The sequence below is a fragment of the Leptosomus discolor genome, chromosome 1, assembly GCF_034619465.1.
Source record: "Leptosomus discolor isolate bLepDis1 chromosome 1, bLepDis1.hap2, whole genome shotgun sequence".
Classification (NCBI taxonomy): domain Eukaryota; kingdom Metazoa; phylum Chordata; class Aves; order Leptosomiformes; family Leptosomidae; genus Leptosomus; species Leptosomus discolor.
In genome coordinates, this window is record NC_141391.1 from 152,399,149 (window position 1) to 152,419,379 (window position 20,231).

The 20,231-nt window shown below is 36.8% G+C and overlaps 1 protein-coding gene across 2 annotated transcripts in view; it reads right to left on the minus strand.

Annotated features, from left to right (window-relative positions):
* Positions 1–20,231, minus strand: part of IPO8 (importin 8) — a 45,432-nt gene that overhangs the window by 18,409 nt on the left and 6,792 nt on the right. For both annotated transcript variants that reach the window (XM_086467451.1, XM_086467462.1), the window contains exons 2-13: positions 18,387–18,468; positions 16,117–16,273; positions 13,757–13,915; positions 12,635–12,791; positions 11,496–11,585; positions 10,085–10,179; positions 9,428–9,512; positions 6,907–7,041; positions 5,966–6,065; positions 4,234–4,310; positions 2,862–2,978; positions 473–562 (exon numbers count right to left, since the gene is read on the minus strand). In XM_086467451.1, the coding sequence (XP_086323577.1) occupies positions 473–562; positions 2,862–2,978; positions 4,234–4,310; positions 5,966–6,065; positions 6,907–7,041; positions 9,428–9,512; positions 10,085–10,179; positions 11,496–11,585; positions 12,635–12,791; positions 13,757–13,915; positions 16,117–16,273; positions 18,387–18,468 (1,344 nt within the window). The remainder of the gene's footprint in view (positions 1–472; positions 563–2,861; positions 2,979–4,233; positions 4,311–5,965; positions 6,066–6,906; positions 7,042–9,427; positions 9,513–10,084; positions 10,180–11,495; positions 11,586–12,634; positions 12,792–13,756; positions 13,916–16,116; positions 16,274–18,386; positions 18,469–20,231) is intronic.

Here is a 20,231-nt window from a genome sequence, read left to right on the forward strand (position 1 = left end):
CATTCACAGATTGGTCCTTCTAGGGGAAAACAATCAGAACAGAAAATAAAGAAAATTAACTGTTTGTTTATGACTGATACTTGGGGATTTTCTTCAAGCTACACTCAGACCAACATTTTCTACTCTGTGGAAATCCTACCTATTCCTCACAGCCAGCCAGCCATTCTAGTTATTGAGATCTGCTAACGAAAAATGGTCACAAAAGGACCACAACCATTGCTCAAATTCTCCAGTCTGATCAAAGAGATAAACAATATTATTTTATATATATAGTATATATAAAAACCAGACTTTTCATTTAACTGACAAATCATTTTTTAAATCAAAATGCTGAAAAATTACTGTACAAGGTTGTTACTTGAAATTTTACTATGTATTTGCTTTATTACTTGCATTAACATTCAGAATGAAGTCAAACTGCAAAGGAACGACTCAAGACAAATACTGAAATGGATGTAACTTGTGAACTTACTCTAGCTCTGAGGTACCCCAGGTTAGACATGAACAATGGAAATACATGGTTCTGTAACATCAGCTCCATTTGATCCTTGAAGACACTCTTCTGTTAGGGTAAATAAATATTAATTTTGGAGACCATTCCTTTCACATACCTCATTCTAGCCAGTAACTCATTTCAACTATGAACCACGGGAAATACAATGATTTGTCTATGTAATACAGGTATTCTCTCACAAAGAGATCTGGATCTCATTCCTTGAACTGAACAAACCTCATAAGGATAGCAAGTTCAGATAAGTGAAAGACATGTACACATAATACCCAACTTTACATTACTCATTACAATACTGTAAACTGGAATTTTCATTTTCTTTAAGGCAATTGATTCCAGCTGATTTGTCTCAAAAATTAATTAGGATCAATAACCTAGTACCTCCCCTCTTCCTACAAAGGAGTACATACAAACCTGAAGATAAATATAAGCTTAGTACAAAACAGATCCAAGTTTCAAATGGCCTACTGTTACTATACGCACCAAAACTAATTATTTTACATACCGCAACAATAACTCACATCTTTTTTCATGTTTATTAACAGACTAAGATAATTCCTTTGTGACAGAAATCTCCTTGGCTGGAGAAGGATATTCAATGAAAATTATCCTTCATTATTTCAACCTTAGCAAATCCCAAGGTATTCACAGGAAGCCACGACCACCAGCATGGAGACTTCAGACTTTCCTAGCACCTATAGCCCCAGGATACTAGAAGAGATATATGCTGGGGACTGTGTTACCATCTAAAGGAATGATTCAGTGGCTAAGACAGGAAGAGGGTGAAAGGGGACATTCAATACAAAATGTATCTTAGGTGATCACGCTTCTACTTCACCAATGCATATATCATGTTTTCCCACACTGATTCTGCAACCTTCAGAGAGGCAGATGAAGAACTGAGCAGAGAAAAAAAACATAGAGAAGGGAAAAGAATTTTCCCTTGTGCAAACATGTCAGAGGTTTGCATGCATTAAACTGGAGCCACTGTGGAGAGCCAGGTGGCTAAGGCACGGTCATGGTGTCTATGAGCTCCTTACAACCTACATCTCAGTCATTTCACCAGCCAGAAAGCACTTACAAATGGAGTGTTTTATGCAGAAACAGTTCGTGGAATTTTTGAATCTCCCAAATCCCAAACACGAGAAATTCAGAGTTGAGAGGAGTCTGTCATGTTTGGGGATTATTACTCTTTCATAAAGTATATTATAACCTCATGTTTCAAGACTGAAAATTCAAATAGGAGCAGTATACCAGAATAAATCTCTTTTTTTTTTTTTTTTCCTCAGAACAGAGATAAGTGGCTTTAGAAACCCCCAGTCAATATGAAAGGCTCCTCACAACATGAACAATGTCTTCCTCTTTCACTGTTATACTCCAGCACGAGGGAGGGCATTTACAATCCAATGTAACCTACAAAAATTCTGCAAAAGTTACTGATGTTTCAGGATTTCAGATCAGATCATGGATTGTTCCATGGGTAAAACACAAATGGTAAATATTGGTAAGATGTTGCTTTTAACATAAAGACATATCCTGCACTGAGAGACAACTCACATAAAATAAAATAAATGACTTCTAACAGGAAGCCTCCAGCACAAGGCCGCCATTCTCATAATAAAAATAGTAACTTTTTGGCAGTTAACTTTTGACATGCGAGACAGCATACTTTGGATTCCACCGTCCACAAAAGTATAAGGGAAACTGCCATCAATATTACACTGGAGAGCAACAGTGTGGATTAAATATGTATTCAAATTCCAGAAAAATACTCAAAATTCTTAAGATACTGTCCATAAAAAATGGAGGAAGTACAGAAACTGTGCTTCTTCCAGTTATTTTCAAAACTCACAACTGGCTGATGAAATAAGACTTGAAGCCACATATTGCAAGGTAAGAAAGCTGGAAAGCTAGACAAGACATTCCCGGAACATGTTAAATAAACATCTTTCTGGAAACAGAAGGAGCCCACAATAGTGCAGGCTGTTGGGGGAGTTGCTAAAGAATCATGGGCAATCTTATTGAGGGAATGCATGTTTGCTTTTTAAATACCCTTCCATTTTACTAGTAAAGCAGGAGAGCACCAAGGGACTGTTTTGTAGCAAACACACAGAGCTTTGGAGAAGCTAGAGAAGAAAAATCTGCGTATAAAATGGGAACATAAAACCCAGGAAAGAATATTAATATTTTAAAAGAAACCAACCCTCAGATTCTTATTGCACAGTGCAATCGCTCTGCAGACTTTATAAACATGGCTATGGGCTAGCCATACTTAAGCTAAGATTCTTTTATTGGAAATGGCAGTTGATAAAAAGCATTGCAAACCTTTTTCACTTCTTTACCCACTTACCTTCAGTAAAATATCTGCTAGTGATCCTATAACATGCAAAGCTCCATCTTTTTTCCTTGGATCAATGTTTGGCTCTGTCAGAATCTGGTAGCAATATGCCATCATTTTTGGTAATACCTATGCAAGACAGAAAACACACAATCTCCTTTTGTCAAATTACTTTAATAGCATTATTTAAGTAAAAAAATTCATATGACGTTTTTAAGTAGAAATTTTTTCTTGGCCAAAGTATCTGTGAGGTACTACGCTATCCATAGTTAAAATTTAGAAGGTTCCTTTTTCATCTTTTCAGCCAAGTTGCCATAACAAACTAATTTCCTTGAAATTTCACATTAGTAATAGTAAATAAGGTATTTTTGTGTCTGTCTTGAGGCAAATCAAAAAAGGTGATGAAAAGGCAAGAGGCCCCACCAATACCTCACTCATTTTTTTCCTTTAATTTCTCTTCTGGCTTGTCTCACACATGTGTAAATACAAATATGTGTGTACATATAATGTATGAACATATACATACTCAAGAACAGCTTGGACCAAATCTCATAAACTTATTTTAATCTACTGATTTTGGCAGGAGGTTCTAAAGTTGACTAGACTTAGAAAGGTTTCTTGGCAAAACCAGTTGTTTAATGTCATTTTCACACCCATTATTTGCTTTTCAGACATTATGACATTTTGACGGTCTCAGCACAAATTATGAAGATGAGAAGGTCAGTGGGCAAGGACTGTTTTGACAATAAAGTGGCAAAAAAATCACAGGCTATTCCACCTGACATAAAGACTATGCTCTTCTCTGAAAATCCATCTGGAAACTGAGCTCCACATTTACCCAGAAAAAACTGTGCAGTTTTAGCAAACGGACATACACTTTCCAGGGATTGGCCGGGTTCTTTTGCACAGATCACTCTAAGTATAGAAAGATCTACAGAAAAGTTATGTCCTCATTTAAAGAACAGCTGTATGAAAACGGTTTCATTCTTGCTAATTTCATTGCTGTCAACAGGATTTTAAATAGCATCAGTGAAAATTAATAAGGATCAAGTTCTCTTTTCCCCCCTGCTAGTTTGGGAAGCTCAGAACAGCCATGACGGAAGCTGTTTGTAACCTTGGGAAAATACCAGTACCTCTACTCCAACTCAGTTCATACCCGGTAGGTTAATTTTAAAGCTGCAAGAGGAATCCATTTATTTATTTATTTATACATATGTACTATTTTAATTCTCCCAAAACTGATAGCACTCAGCCAGGAAAGCGTTTGACTATGTATTAGCAAGCAGATTTTTTTTAAGACTAGCTTCCTGTCGCATCTTCAAATTTAAAGTAAAATGACATTCCTAAGGAAACTTCAAATAATAAAAACCCACTAGTTCCATACCTCTTTTCTCTTCTTCGCAGCAGTATAAAGGAGATTCTGTGCTGCTGTTGTAGTGGATGCATAATCCTCAAATACATCTAACAAATTTTAAAAAAAGCAAAAATTAAATATTTCCTTTTCTGAATGACATAATAAATTTTTTACAAACCATCTTGTTTGTGGGATATCACAAACTCAGGGTGAACATGTATCTTCAGAGCTACTGACACGGTTAAAGAGTCAGACTCAAGCTTATGTCACACAGCTTGTGAAAGCATTTATTTCTTGCCTTCCAAATCTACTGACCACTCATCGCTTCCTTTATTAGGAATGCATTATTTATTCATCAATTCTTTTGAGACCATGTATTTAAGGGATGAAAAATCCTGGCTTTTTTTTTTTAATTAAAACCACTATAGGAAGAACAACAATACATTCCAATACCATCTGCATACCATATGTACACATTTTTGGCTTGATTTTTATTAAAACCTCATAGGAAACTTTTTGTATGTAAAAACTACTTGGATCTGGGGTAATTTTAAATCTGCTGAAAGTTGAATCTTTTTAGCGTCATTCATTATGAATAAACCTCCCTTATTCATACTGAAAATATAATTTATATCTTGAAAAAAAAAAAACTGTGCCACCAAACATGTTCTAATCCAAACATCCCAACACAAACTGAATTAAATAAAAAGATCTAAAAAGGGAATCTTAAAATGTGGTTAAAACAACACACTAACTTTTCCTGAGAACTTGAAGATAAAACACAATTAAGAAACACTACCAGACTACTGGAATACTTGTTCCAAACTCAAATGTGCCTCACTAAACTTGAACTTAATGTACTTTCATGCTTTTTTTTTTTTTTTTTACCTTCCACAATACAATTTAAATCTGTATTTAACTGTCTCAGCTACATATAAAAATAGGATTCACTACTTACATAGAAAGAACTGAATTCATATACCAAAATCAGCAACATATTTGTACCCCAGTGAATAACTGTATTGTGATTAATTTTTTTGCATAACAAGTCTCCAAGTTTTTTTAATTGTTCTATGAACATTTAAATTCAGTTTTCACATATGCTAATCCCAAATCAACTAATTAAAATTTCCCAAATGCTACATATCTCTGTGGTGCCTGGCTTACAGGAGTTTTCCAGCTAAAATTGCTTTATTTTTAAAGTGTCCTTCTCTTTTTCAATGGCATGAAAGGAGTTATTCATAATATGGCCCAATGTGATATTCCCAAGATTTTGCACTGCATCTTTTGACAGATTACAAATATCTAATTATCTTATAACTTAGTAATAATAATGGGCAAAAAATGCTGAAGACATTAACAATTTTCAATAGGGAAAGAGCAAGTCAGGCCTCTTCTGGTCAAAGTGAGAGCTGCAAGAACTTGCAGACAGCTGGCACATCTGAAATTCAGGGTCCTGAAACTGTCATTAAAAAGTGAGTAACCCAGTCTATTTGGCCTGCACTGAGCACAAATGATGTAGAAAAAAAAACGTCAAGGAGAATAATTTAGTGTAAAGCTACCAGCCAAATGGCCAAAACTCACTTGATCTGCCTTCTTCGTTTAACTACAGACCGGTGAGATTTAAGAAACAAATTTTCTTCTTCCTATTGTTCAGGACACTGGTGAAGACAGAGACATTACAGTGGCCACACTGTTAATTGGCTCTATAGTGCACAGTTATGATCAAAGCAAAAAATGAATGCTAAACACAAACATTTACCAAATTTCATGCGGATATATTCATATGGATCCTCTTGCCAGAGCTCTTCATCCTCGTCTTTGTAGCACATTAGAGAGAATATCACTTCTTCTGTTATAGTCTAATATTAGAGAAGTCAAATACACATAAGTTCACATAAAATCAAATTCCTGTACAGCTTCCCTCCACTATGCACCCTCCACTATGCACCTACTTTTCTGAAGAGTAAAATTCTTTTAACCATCGCTCTTTTATTTTTGCTAACAGAAAAAAAACTTACAATATACATCCTTTCTTTTTGCAACAGTCCCAGACAGCAGTAATTATATAATCTATCTTTACACAGTACCACACACAAAGTATACTTCAGGACATAGTCTATAAACAGCGGAACATCGCATTCTGCAGAAGGATCTTACCAATGGAACACTTAACATGAGAATGGATTTCAGAGTCCTTCCTCTTAACAGTCATGGGATTAACTCACTATAACAGGGGAGTTTATGGTATGAAAAAATACAAGCATGAAAATCACTTTTCACTTGTTCTTAGTTCCCTTATAAAACATGTCCTTAAAACAGAATTCCTCACAGTTCATGTTCTCTTTGCTCACTATCATTGCTCTACAATCAATTATGAATTTCTAAATTTATAGACAATTCTGAACAGTAGCAACTAACAAAAGCCAGAACATTAGGACAGGCAGACTTCAAAAATGAAAATAAAGAACTTATGGAACAGAATCTTTAATTGAGTTAACAATATCTGCAATACAAGGTAGTCATAGCACCGAAAAGAAAAACAACCACATTCATGTACAAACCCTATTTTTTTGCTCAGATTGATTGCGGCATGAAAGATTCATGAAACCTTCTTTAAAACTATAAAACTGGTGGGCTTTCAGGTTTTTTTTCAATCACTCTGATGACATGCAGTGCTTATGACTAGGTTTACGCACTGACCTGTATGTGTGGCTTCATTTGCTTCCATGTTACAGAATGAATAACACCTTGGTTCAGATAATTTAACGTTTGCTGAAGAACACGTGGTGCAACATAGTCTTTTTGCCTGTACTGGTCTAAGATTCTTAAAAGAACCTAAAGAAATGACAAATTAGTATTTTTAAATGACAACTAAAAATTCTCTCTTGCATAGACATGCAGTGCACCTCTTCAGTGAATGTGCATGCACAGATTAATTAGTTTTACAGCAGAGGTTCTAGCGCTAGTAATCACCGTAATGCCTTTGATCCAAAGATCAGAAATCATTTAAATATTAAGGATCTAATCCTGCAAGCATTTATGTACACGTCTACCTTTACTTCTAGCCCCACCATGTGATCACTTGTGATTGTAAACCAAAGGTATACTTCAGTATTCACAGGCTCACAGTTTACATAGGCCTCAGCAAAATTTGGAATAGATAAGGAAAAGGCACAGTAAGATTTTCAAACTGGTTGGCTTCTAAATCTGTTAGTGGTGTCTGTGTTCATTATTTAAGGACAGGCCCCTAAAGAAGACAAACTACTTTGGAAAAACAATATGATAAGAATAGAAATACTAAACTAGAAAAGAAAAATAGGTTAGCACCTAAATCTGTGATTCAGAAGTGATGCAAAACCCTTAACTTCGATCACCTGTTGTAACCATTGGATAGCATGCTAGGTTATACCATCACAAACTCTATCACACAATGCTTCCTTAATATAAAGGCTTGGTCTACTAAGAAAAACCTACAGCATAAAGTCACTAATCTGCATCTATGGCAGATGAACTATTAAGTGTTGAGTGTAAAGAATTGGCATGTAAATGAATAATAATAATAAAAATAAAGGGCAATACATAATAAAATAGAGTCATATTTTCAGAAGGACAATTCTGCTTCATAATTCTTCACAACACTGTAATAAATCTTATTTTGAACATAACTCCTTCATGCGGAGTAATAAGTCTGACTTAAGTCTTTTATAAGATACAGTCCTTGGGCAAGAATTCTCTATATCTCATATAGACTCTAGCGTGATGTCAGCACTTAACAGCTGATGAGTAAGTAATGAAAGCTTAGTAATATAATATTCACAATAGAATTCTCACTAACTCTGCAAGGAAAAGTGACAAATCAGCATTAAAGAGCCAGAAACTGAAGAAATGTGCAGATTGTCCAGTCCAGCCTTACCACAAGCATTCCTCTCCTTAGATCTTAACATTTACATATTTACACAGAATTAATACACTGATGGATAAACTATTCTGTTGTCAAACTGGATGCAGAAAAGTAATTTTGTTTTGCAGACAATCCTGCTATTTTGAAATCTAGTTTAAATTTGACTTGAAGTAACAACAACAGCGTGGCACCCTGCATCAAAGACACTGAAAATTTAAACTGTAAGAAGCCTGCAGGTGCCATGTCAGGGATATTTCATCTGGCAGCATATTCAGGAGCCACATATTCTGGAAATATCCATTATCCAGACTCTTGTCACTTGAAAAACTGCATTCATGGGTCTTTTGCAAGGTTTACAGGCCAAAGGGAATCAAGAGCTCAGAATCATGAGCAGGAGAGCACACTGCATTCTCCTGGCTTCTTAGGAGCCTGTTTGGAATATGTCACCCAAAAGCCTGGACACCGAAGAGCTTTAGCTGGGCCAAAAGCCTGGGAACTACCTCTCTTAGTCATCTAGTATATGGCAGGCTGAATGAGAAACAGGAGGAGCTGTGCCAAAAACATCCGAGTCTGGGTGCCAGCACTCTCAGGGCTTTCAGGCACCCAGTTGCTCTATCCATTCCACCAAAACAGGGAGAAGCTGGAAGCCTGAAAGCCCACATTCCTGGGGGCCCACAGTTGAGCTGGCAGAAAGACACAGACAGGAACTGCGTCTCTTCTATGCAACTTTATCAGAACTGAACTGTCTTCACAACACATGATAATCACAAATAATTAGCATTTCCCAACAAAAATAATTTCCTTGCAAACTATGCATTTATGCTATGTTTTAATAAAATATGTTTTCCAGGTATAAAATAGCTTTTATTGCTGTTCTCCAGGCACCTTCTAATCCACTTGTATCTTCCTGAAATAAAACAGTATCATTGGATTACTGTGCCTAAGCTGTTGCAGCAAAAGCGCTTACTAAAGACTGGCCTGAAAATACACCCTTCTAAAATGTGAGGCCTCTGCACCAACAGTTTTTTTTCTCAGCTCTATCTAGAATGTTTATACATGATGATAATACCGTTCCGTCAGCACTTGCCTTTTTTGAGAATTTTCCTGCAGGGTTTTTTAAATTGCTGAAAGTTTATGTTATTATACCTCAGTTGTATGGCGCTGAGTTCTAAAGCACTTCTCAACAACTGAAAGGAAAACCTGCCTGACTCTGTTCAATTTTGTTTAACGAATGAACCTTGAGACAACCAGACTGTTGAAAAGCAACATATTTGTTCAGCCAAAATGATCTAATTTAGAAACAAATGAACGGTACTTTACCTGTTGTATGCCCACAGCATAGGTTTTTAAAAAAAAGTCTGAGAATTCGAAGTATTCTTTAGTCACATTTCCAGGACTTCCATACCTTAAAAAGAAGAGGACAGATATTCACATTATAAGAAGTCTACTCTGTCAGGAAAGCACAGTACAAAACACAAAAGACCCTGAGTAGTCTTCCATCCCCAAAGTAATCCTTTCCCACAGGCTCCTTCTAAGACATTATTTCCCATATAATGCCCCACTTCCCTTTTCTTTTCTTAGATTATCATAAGGAACAATATCACAGCCAAGTAAATACAGTCACCTTTCTGTCACAAGCTCTGTAACTTCCCTGTTTATGGATTTCTTATCAAATCTTCCTTTGCCTTTATATTTGAGAATATAAGCACTTGTAGCTGGGTGTAGTAAAAAAAAAAATATTTTAAAAAGTACTTTTCCTGTGAGGCTGGTTTCTTGCCATTTTAGAGTACCAAATCATTTCATGAACAGCGCAGACCACAGACTCTGCCAGTGCAAGTCAGAGGACAGCAGCAGTAATACCTCTTTGGTGACCACGAGCTGTTAAACCAACTAAACCATCTTGTCTAATTGCACCTCAAGTGACGTTACAGATCTGTAACCCAAATTTATTTTTTAATCAGTTTTTTAGCTTGTTACCGTTCAAAAAGACGAGCTACAATATGCAATGCCCACTTCTTGCATTTCCACCACACCAGCTCCGGCCTATCATCTTCATCAATTTGCAAAGTCTCCTATAAATAAACACATTTATTTTAAATTAGCCATGTGTACTCTTTACAGAAATGATGGTTTACACATTTCGTGCTGGGTAAACTAATAGAAATGCACAGCATTGCCTAAAGCTTTGGTTCTGTTAACAGTTAGAGAACATTCAGGAACTTTGAAGTACCTTAATTAGTCAATATAACTGCATATGTGCAATACTTGTATAATGCCTGTACTTTAAATTTCAAAATTATGCATATATAAAAATGGAAACTCTCACATACATTTGAATACTACACAGTGACTTGCATTCTGGTTTAAAAATTAAGGATGATACAACCTCCTCCAAACTGCATCTGGAATATTGTGTCCAGTTCTAGGCCCTCAGTCCAAGAAGGACAGGGAAGTGCTTGAAAGAGTCCAGAGCAGAGCCACAAAGATGATTAAGGGGGTGGAACATCTCCCTTACGATGAAAGGCTGAGGGAGCTGCGTCTCTTTAGCTTGGAGAAGAGGAGACTGAGGGGTGACCTCATTAATGTTTATAAATATGTAAAGGGTGAATGTCAGGAGGATGGAGCCGGGCTCTTCTCGGTGATGTCCAATGACAGGACAAGGGGCAATGGGTGCAAGCTGGAGCATAGGAGGTTCCATGTTAACATAAGGAAGAACTTTTTCACTGTGAGGGTGGCAGAGCACTGGAACAGGCTGCCCAGAGAGGTTGTGGAGTCTCCTTCTCTGGAGACATTCAAAACTCACGTGGATGCATTCCTGTGTGACCTACTCTAGATGGTCCTGCTCTGGCCGGGGGGTTGGACTAGATGATCTTTCAAGGTCCCTTCCAACCCCTAACATTCTGTGATTCTGTGAAATATATATACCCTAACCATATACTAATTTAAAAAAGCTATTTAAAAAGAATGTCAAGGTTGTGATATAAGTTTCTTAAAAACTTAGGAAATGCCAGTTAATGTTCTACACACACAAACAAGAATTTAATTACTATTTTTATTTTGTTCTTCAAGAAATATGAAAGACAGATGAAAGAAAAACGAACACAGACAAATGGTAGGTTTGTGATGAGGTTTCGCTCCTTGTTGGATTTGGCTAAAATATTTGGAAACTTCCAAAATATCCCAGGTTGGAGTCACTACCTCAGACAACGAAATTCTGACAGCTTACATGGTCTTCCTGCATTTCTGTCAGAAACACCACTTGTTCCAAGGATAAGAATCTTAAATAGATGACATCTTAAAAAAAGAACACGCAGAAAAGCTTCACGCTGACTGTTCCTCAAATGCCAACACACAAGTTATCAGAGGTCTTTACAGAACTAAAACTTACCGGAGGTACATTTCTATCAATGATAGTACGGAAGATCTCCATCCACTGAGTCATAGTCTGATTATTCACCAGCTGGAGTGGCAATGCATACTGAAATAAGGAAAAAAAAACCCACGCTCGTGAAACACTACTTTTCTCTGAAAAAGGTCAAAGATGTTTCTACAGCAGTTATATTCTGAGGAAGATGAGATTTTAAGTAAAATCAAACCTAATTAGATTAGATATCAATACTACTCTAATCGCATCCTTCCTGGTACAATCTACAGAGGAATTTCTAAGCAGACATTATTTGAGGAAAGTTCCTTGGTCTGAGAACATGCTAACTCTCTTTGTTTCTTCCTCTTCTTCACAATAGCCCAGCTAACTTTTAGGGACCACAGTAGTGTCTATATTACAGCATTTGGGTAAACAAATAACATTTTAGTAAGTGAAATGTACTCCTAATTACTACCCAGCTACTATCTAGGAAATCTTACTTCCCTACAAAATCCAAAGCAAAATGACAATATTCAGGCAAGCTGTTGAAAACTAAAATAGGATCTTGGGATCTTTTTAATCCTCCTCCCATCTAATAACAAATTATTTTAGCTTTTTAACCCCCAGCAAGAATTTTCAGGCTGCCCCTTATGTAGGATCTTGTTCTGTTTCTCATTCTCTAAAAGTACTTCCTCATCAAACTCATCCCTGTAAAAGTCAAACCCACCCCTGTAACAATAAATAATTTCCACCAGGTCGCCAGAAGACAATGAGAAATCCCACCTACTGAAGTGTGCTTTTTGATATTTATACTACAATATCCACTACAGAGACTTTCAGAGGCCAGCTAGCACAGTCTAGATACTCATACAGTTTATATCAGATTATGTCTGACTTTATAAAAATAGGAACATTCCTCCAGTAAGTTTACAAATAGGATGTGCAGAAGTACCTACGTTCATTAAAAATTTAATCTGTGGAATCATGTGACGAGTTTTTAAGTAGAAAAATTTATAAAGGCCATATTTTTATAAAAGCTGTTTATTGTACATGGCTTTTCCCATCCAAATGGGTATTATTCAATCACACCCATGAGTGTACTGAAGGGGGTCATTACGCCCAGCGAAGTAAAAGTTTTATTTTTCCTCTACACAGATGCCAACCTGAACAAGAGCATAGAAGATTTTTAAGATTTGTTTCTGAAGCAGTACAGAGTAATGGGAGTTATCAGGCAGAAGCTGGATCATCTGCTGCTGAATCCGAGGCAAAAATATTTGCATTGCTGCTATGAGAGGATCTCGTTCCTCTGCTTTTTTGTATCTGCAAAGGAAACAAAAATGTTGGTCCAGGATCTACACACTGGAGATTCTAATGCCTATTCCACACGAGCAATTTAATTTCTGTACCCTAAAAAAAAAAAAAAAAAATTTAACGTCCAGCACTCACTCATTCACTCTCCCCTCCTCTAGCCCCATCTCAATAATTTGTGCAAATTTGCTAACCTATAAATAGAGAAGTGAAAAACAACAAATGTTACCTTATATAAATGCAGCTATTTGGAGGAAGAACAAATGTTCTTTACTACTGAATTGTCACCTTACAGGAGCCAGGACTTGAATCTCTGACATTCGTACCGTTGCCAAACCCCAGTTGGGTGCTGAACAAACAGGAGTGAACAGCCATTGAAAGGGAAAGACAACTCCTCTGTTTGGAAAAGATTCTTTCTTTCTCCATTTACATTTATTTTGTGTGGTTTATACATATGTTTCTAACAACACATCATTGTTTAAAAAAAATGAGTGAGAGAGCTCACTACACTTCTCCTAGTTTACGCTTTGTGGATTTAGACTACCAGGAGGATGGTACAGGTAACAATATGCTATAGGAGTATATGACAGTGACAGTACTGTGCTCATGACATAAAAGTAGAAAATAATTTGCGTTCATATATTTGGGGAATCTTCAAACGAAAGAAGTTATAAACAAACATTTAAGAAATTTTTCACAGACGGATTAAATCAGATCAAAAGAACAAAGCCTCAAGAAAAAATGTCAGTAAATTCATACAGATTATTGCTGGAATCTCTACTTTCAAACCACTGATGATATAAAGATGATGAATAGTTTTCATTTATTTGCAGGAAAGGAAGCGTATGACAATTATTAACTCCCACTTTCTATCTGAATCCCTTGTAGAACTGCCAGTGCTCTTAAGAGTGTCATTGTCAGTAATCAGCTGAGACTAAAAGTACTGATTCCTCATTTACTGATGGACAGCAACTTACTCATAAGTCTTCACCAGCTGATACAGGCACAGGAGGCTCCCAAGCCAACTCCCACTGTTCTGAGACTGCAAGTAGTAGCCTATCTTGTCTACCACGGCTGTCCAATGGCCAGGAAAGTCATGTTTAATGATAGCACGGAGACACATCGTCAGCTGGGCTCTACGGCAGGAGGGAAAAAGAATACATTATAAGTAAATAAGATCATGGCTTTATGGTTTAATATTAAAGGATAGATCCAAAACCTTGGTTTATTTGCCACAATATACATATTACATCATAAGTATCATGCATATTTTGACAGCACTGAAAGAGTTCTGGGAATTGTCTGAGGAAAAGCAAGGAAAAAAAATCCCAGGGGATTTAACTTTAAAGAAGAAACTGATTTCAGAACATTTCAGCTACTTCTCTCCCTTCCTCCTCCCTCTCCACACCCATCAGGCAATATGTGAAAACAATTAATTGCTAATGAAACCAGCTAACTTTGTACTTTGAAAAGGAATGTTTATACTTTCACATGCTTATGAGGCTGAAAACAACCACAAAACCACAAATTTGTACATTTTTACTAAACAATATTTGACTGTGTTATGATCCGAGCCAGAGGTTCCTCATGAAATTACAATTTTCCTGGGATCTTCTAGAACAGCACTTTCTCAACCTCTGAAGTATGTGGTAGAGCCAATTAAGTAAAACCATCTTACCATTCCTCTCCTTCCACACACTTTTAGACGCCACTCACAATGGTCAGGCAAGACAGGATTGTTAATTGACTAAAGTTAGGTGTGACTAAAAAAACTGAGCAGCACTGAACTAGATGCTGTAAATAAATATTCTTGGCTCTGCTAAGGAATAATAATTTTTAAAAGTCTGCAGAAATTATTGGTTCTTCTATATTTAGTTTTCCTTGGGTATCCTCTTGCAGTCCCTTGCATAAGGAGCCACTATTACAACGCAGTTCCATAAGGGGCCCTCTGCCTACTGATCCTTTTAGCTTTGTACGAACTCACCTTCCCCCTCAAGCCTTTGGAGTTTGTGCTTGTTGCTAATTTGGTTCCTCCCCGCTCCTCATTCTCACAAGCAAACAGTAAAAAATATCAGTATTACAACATCAGACTAGTTCCAGTACAGTTGCTTTGACTTTTTTAACCTCTGACAAAACCACAAGTTTCACCAATATTTAGAAATCCTGTACTTTATTCCAGATCATTGTCCTGGGGTTTTCAACAATCCTTTTAGATGCAGACTGCCACTGTAACGTCAGGACATTTTGAATATTAGGTTATGAAACAATGCCTGAACTAGTTAGCCTTGGTATTTATGACATGATGGTAGGGGAAACTACATGTCTTTATTACATTATCACAGAAACAACACAAGCTTCCTTACCTTGTAGCACAACCTTGGCAAGGAGCACCTATCTCTTTCAGTGGAGACACTAATCATCTGCGTCAGAGTGTGTTAGAAAAGCTGAACTGGAAACAATGATTTAGTCCATTTTCTTGTCTCAGTACAGAGGACCATTTATATCCTAAGCATTCCTGGCAGGTGTTTGTCTAATCTAATCATAAAGACCTCCAGTGACAGCAATGCTATAGGAGTTTAATGCATTCTGGTGTTTCATTATTTTTTAAAGTGTTTTCCCTAATCCCAATTTCAAGCTGTAATCAATCACTCCTCTTCCAGATACGACTGCTGACAAAAAAAAGACATCTTTGCGCACCTCGCTGGTGGAGAGGAGGAAGCGAGAAGAGGAAGATTTTCTTCTGTTTTTCAAAGATTAACACCTCTACACTACAGCCTAATCCTATCAGCCTCACTTTAATTAGAGTGGTGAGCAATCATCAGACTATAGTATGTCCGTGAATCTTAACTATTCTTCCAACAAAAAGAGAACAGCATTTCTTCATTCTTTTAACATCTTAAAACCAAGAATGCTAATACACACTTAAATACTGGGATCACATATAACAATTGCAAAAGTAATTGAGAAAAGGGCTACTAGAAAAAAGAAAACAGATCTTGGGCAGTATTTCTCTGAATGTTTAATTCTGTATTGAAGATAGTCCTCTATACTATCTGCCCTGAATCAGCCAAATAGATAGACTGTCACTACAGCAATTGTTACAAGACACTTTAAACACCACCGTAAGAGGACAAATCACACCACAGGGCTCTCAGCCGAGTTACTATATTTCTGGAAAACAAGTGCACATAAATTTGTTAAAACTGATTATTATTACATTTACAAAACAAGTACTTGCTTCGTCTCCCAAGAAATTGAGATTCTCACATTAAATACATCCAGACTGGTAGGTCTGAAAACTTGAGCTACAGAAATATCTCTACACAGTGTAAGATACCTCACTAAGTCAGGAGAACGAATTATTCCTTCTACAATGTTATCACGAATCTGCTGACGATCATTTTCATGAATGTTGAATGGAAATACTGCTTCTCCAGGAGGTGGTTCACGGTCCGGCCAGTACTGTGTCACCATGTTCTTCAGGTAAATGGCAGCTAAGTATCAACATTGGGGAAATAATAATTTAATTCTAACACAACTCCACATTACTCTGTGCTCAACATGTAGCTCAACAGCTGAACGTAGAACAAAGTGTTGAAAAGACGACTGAAAACCACTGCATCAGTTCTTAACAATCATAGGCACTAAGCACAGCTGAATCAGAAAACCATTTTTTTTTAATGATTCCACACACAAGATCAGTCTCAAGTGCCTGGTCCTAAACAGAACAGCATAGTATTTCAGTCAGCTTCTATGAGGGTACAGTCTTTGTTACAGCAGTCTTCCATATGGACATAATACCCCATCATTCTAAACAACCAAACAAAAATCTACCCATCTGCATTTTTACTCATCCCTAAAACAACTACTCAAGCTTAGTAAGTGAAGTTTTGGAAGGCTCGTGTAAACAAATCATTGCGTACGCAGATGGGACGCTCTGCTTGGGGAAATGCCCAGTATGAAACTGGCACGTGGCCTACCTTCTATTCAGACAGAAATGTTTGTTGTGAATTCCCTAAGCTTTATCTCACTATTAGGATTTCCCATAATCCCTTAGAATTGTTCCCTTCTGTCTCACATGAAAAACCATGAAAAATAAAGTTAATCTGCAGCTGAAAATAAAGCAGCATTTATGCCTCAGTACTAAAATGCCTGTAGGCATTCTTTAGGAAACATAGGAAATATGGTGTAAGACATTAAGGGAATGTTCTTAATTAACTCTTATCCCTGTACTATTTTGGTTGATTACCAGCTAGGGTTTTAAAGTATAAATAAGATATCCTTGGGTACAATCATTTTTCTTGGTGATGACAAATTACAAAGTATGAAAACATGTAGCTAGTACAATACTTTATAAGAGCAAGAGGAAAACCAGTTCTTTGTCTATGACGTGCCAGAATATTCAGACAAGAAACAGGTCCAGAAAGACCAGCCAAAGACTAATTTACTTTGTCCATAGATCTTGTGGTTACACAAATTCTGGGCTTTTAAAAAATTGCCAGGGAAAACTATTGACTTACAAATGTAATTTAAATGTGCTTTTCTATTTTATACCCCTACTCTGCAAAAAAAAAAAAAAAAAAAAAAAAAAAAAAAGAAGTGTTCTACATACTTGTTTTTTTCCCTGAATGATATTGAAATGAGAGATTAATTTATAAAAATGACCTTATGGAGTCTAGATTAAGCATCAAACTTTACTACAGAATGGTTTAACAATGCCATTCAAAGTTGGATTATCTTTGAAAAAATAAACGCCAGCATGACAAACAGCATATGTCAGCATGCCCCAACGCACTCAGGGGATTAATAGGATCTGTACAAAAAAACACAACAGTGCTTCTCCATGAAATGCTGCTCCATAGGATAGAAACAGAGCTATGAACGAAAAAGTGTTCATCAATTTCTTGAAAAAGCTGAATATTTTCTATATCTGTCAAAAACATTGCATAGGAGTAGTTAAAATACATTCTGAGAATTTAGTATCTGATCTTACACAAATGTATACCCTAAAGTTAACTGCATCACCATACCTGAACTTGCACACACACAGTAGGGCAATGCTCAGTCTATAAATTCATAACTTACCAGTGATGTGACCTTCCTTCGTACCTACTTTTACGTGTGGATGCCGTAGATACTAAGTATATGTGGCTACCCTTGACCTAGGGAACTATGTGGGGTTTTTATATTTTTCAGAAACTTTAATTTCTCCAGGAAAAGGGATTCATATAGAGAAACATGTATTCAGATGAGAGCCACTATTTTTTAAATTCCTACTTGTCTTGGCATCACTACTTTACCACCCGGAGGAAGAATACCCAAGGCTCCCTGGGTACTGTTTTGAGCAGAAATCACTCTCTTTTCATATCATTATCACAGCAATCCAGTAGGGATCACTACAAACACAGGAAAGCCAAAGCAGGACTCTACCCTATACCCATGGTTTTATCTGACCCTCATGTAGGAAAGAAAAGGCAAAGATAGATCCTTTTCATTTCCACATTCAGAACAAAGGTGAAGTTACATTGCAACAGCTCAATACTCTGTTGAAACAAGTAACAGACTGACTTTCTACTAAAAGAAAATCAAACGAGAAATTTATCTCACCTGCTTGACGCACTGGAAACTCAACTTGATCTGATACTATAATTTGCAGTAGACTTGGAGCAAAATTGATGATCTTATAGGACTGAAATATATATAAAACACAGTTAGCAAATCACTACGTATTACTAAAAGTTGAGTAAGAAATACAAACTAAGGATTTTGCAGCATTCTTCGACTCTCCTCACGAAGTATGAAAGGTTTCAGCACTTGGATTTACCCAGATCTGCAGCAATCCAAACAATCACTTGTAAAAGCGGAGCATATAACAGCACATGGGTGGAATAAGTAGTGTGACAAGGCTCCCTATTAGAGATTAGTGATAATGAATATTTAAATAATTCTGAGAATTCACAACGAGATGCACTACAGATTTGTCCTCGAATTATTTAACTTAGCCTCACAAATCAAATGGACATTGACATGCTTCATCAATACATACCATTTATTTGCAAAACAGATTGTGGTTATAACAGCAATGCTGAATTTTGAAGAGATTAAGAAAACAACTTAAAATTATTTTCAAGTGTAAACAACATCTACATTAGCCATATAATAGACAGATATCTTTTTATGAACTAGACATATACTGCATCTTAACAGAAAAATAAAAACTGGGGAAACACAGTGGAATAACCATTTTTAATTAAAATCAAGTGTAGACAGATAACATTTCAAAACCCACAGCCTTCCTGGGAACTTTTCAAACACTACATCAGCCATGCAGCTGAAGAATTTCAAAGAGAAAACAATGCTCACTGAACTTCTGAGCAAAGCACGCCAGATTTAAAAGATGTGAAAATCTGATAGCATTATACTGCTGTCATTCAACAGGGGTCCTCCAACACGAAGAATCGTTGACTCAGCATGGTGCTGTTACTGCTAAGCCTTGGCAACATCAGTAGTTACTAGTAGGTCAGATCTTTCATCACTTAGATCCATATGCTCATGTTCAAAGAGAGATGTTTCTTGGGGCTAGATGGCAGAAGCTTTCTTTATTTCACCTTTTATAGTATTTCTTTCCAACTATATTATGCCTGGCAGTTCTGTGGTTGTTGCCAGAGCAGTGCTTTAAGTACAAGTACACCTCATGCTCCCAGAAACTTTGCTTAATTTGAAAGCTGTGAAATGAGAGGAACGTTCTGCTCTTTAAGTGCCCAGTTCCTTGATCTAATATTTCCACAATGAGGTAAAATTACATTGCCTTCACGATGCCTAAGTGCAACAGCTGCATCACACCACTATCATTCAATAATTTTACCAAATCACTTAACTTTCAGGCCCTCATTTTACTCATTATAATAATAGTGTAATTCTTACCTACTCTGCGCTCAGAGACTCATATGACGTTTATAGAGTAATCTGAGATCTCAGATAAAAGCAGTAGTGGCAAGCCAAAAGCATACTCTCCTGCAATTCCCTTCTTTATAAACTCTAATTAACATAAGAAATGCTCCAAATAAAGTAAAAGCTATAACAGACAGCACAGGAATTCCATTTATCTATGGACATGCTGAAATACCAGCTTTCAACATCAGCTGGTTGAAGCGTACTGGATTCCAAAGATCACCTTTTAATCGAGTATCCTGGAGTCCAAAGCTTGCCCTTCAGTTGCTACCGGACAGAATCTGTACAACGTTGGTGGGTTCTGACGGGGGCTGCAGTAGGCTGCAGCATCCTCCATCACTCAACACCCAACTCCCAGGGAGATAAGGAGAGCATGAGGAATCCCAGCAGCACATAAAACCAAAAACGTGAGTGAACTCTGATCGTCCTTTTTCTTTTAAACAGTGCCAATATGCTGTTCTCAGACCAAATCTACATGCAGCTTTTACTACTATAAACACA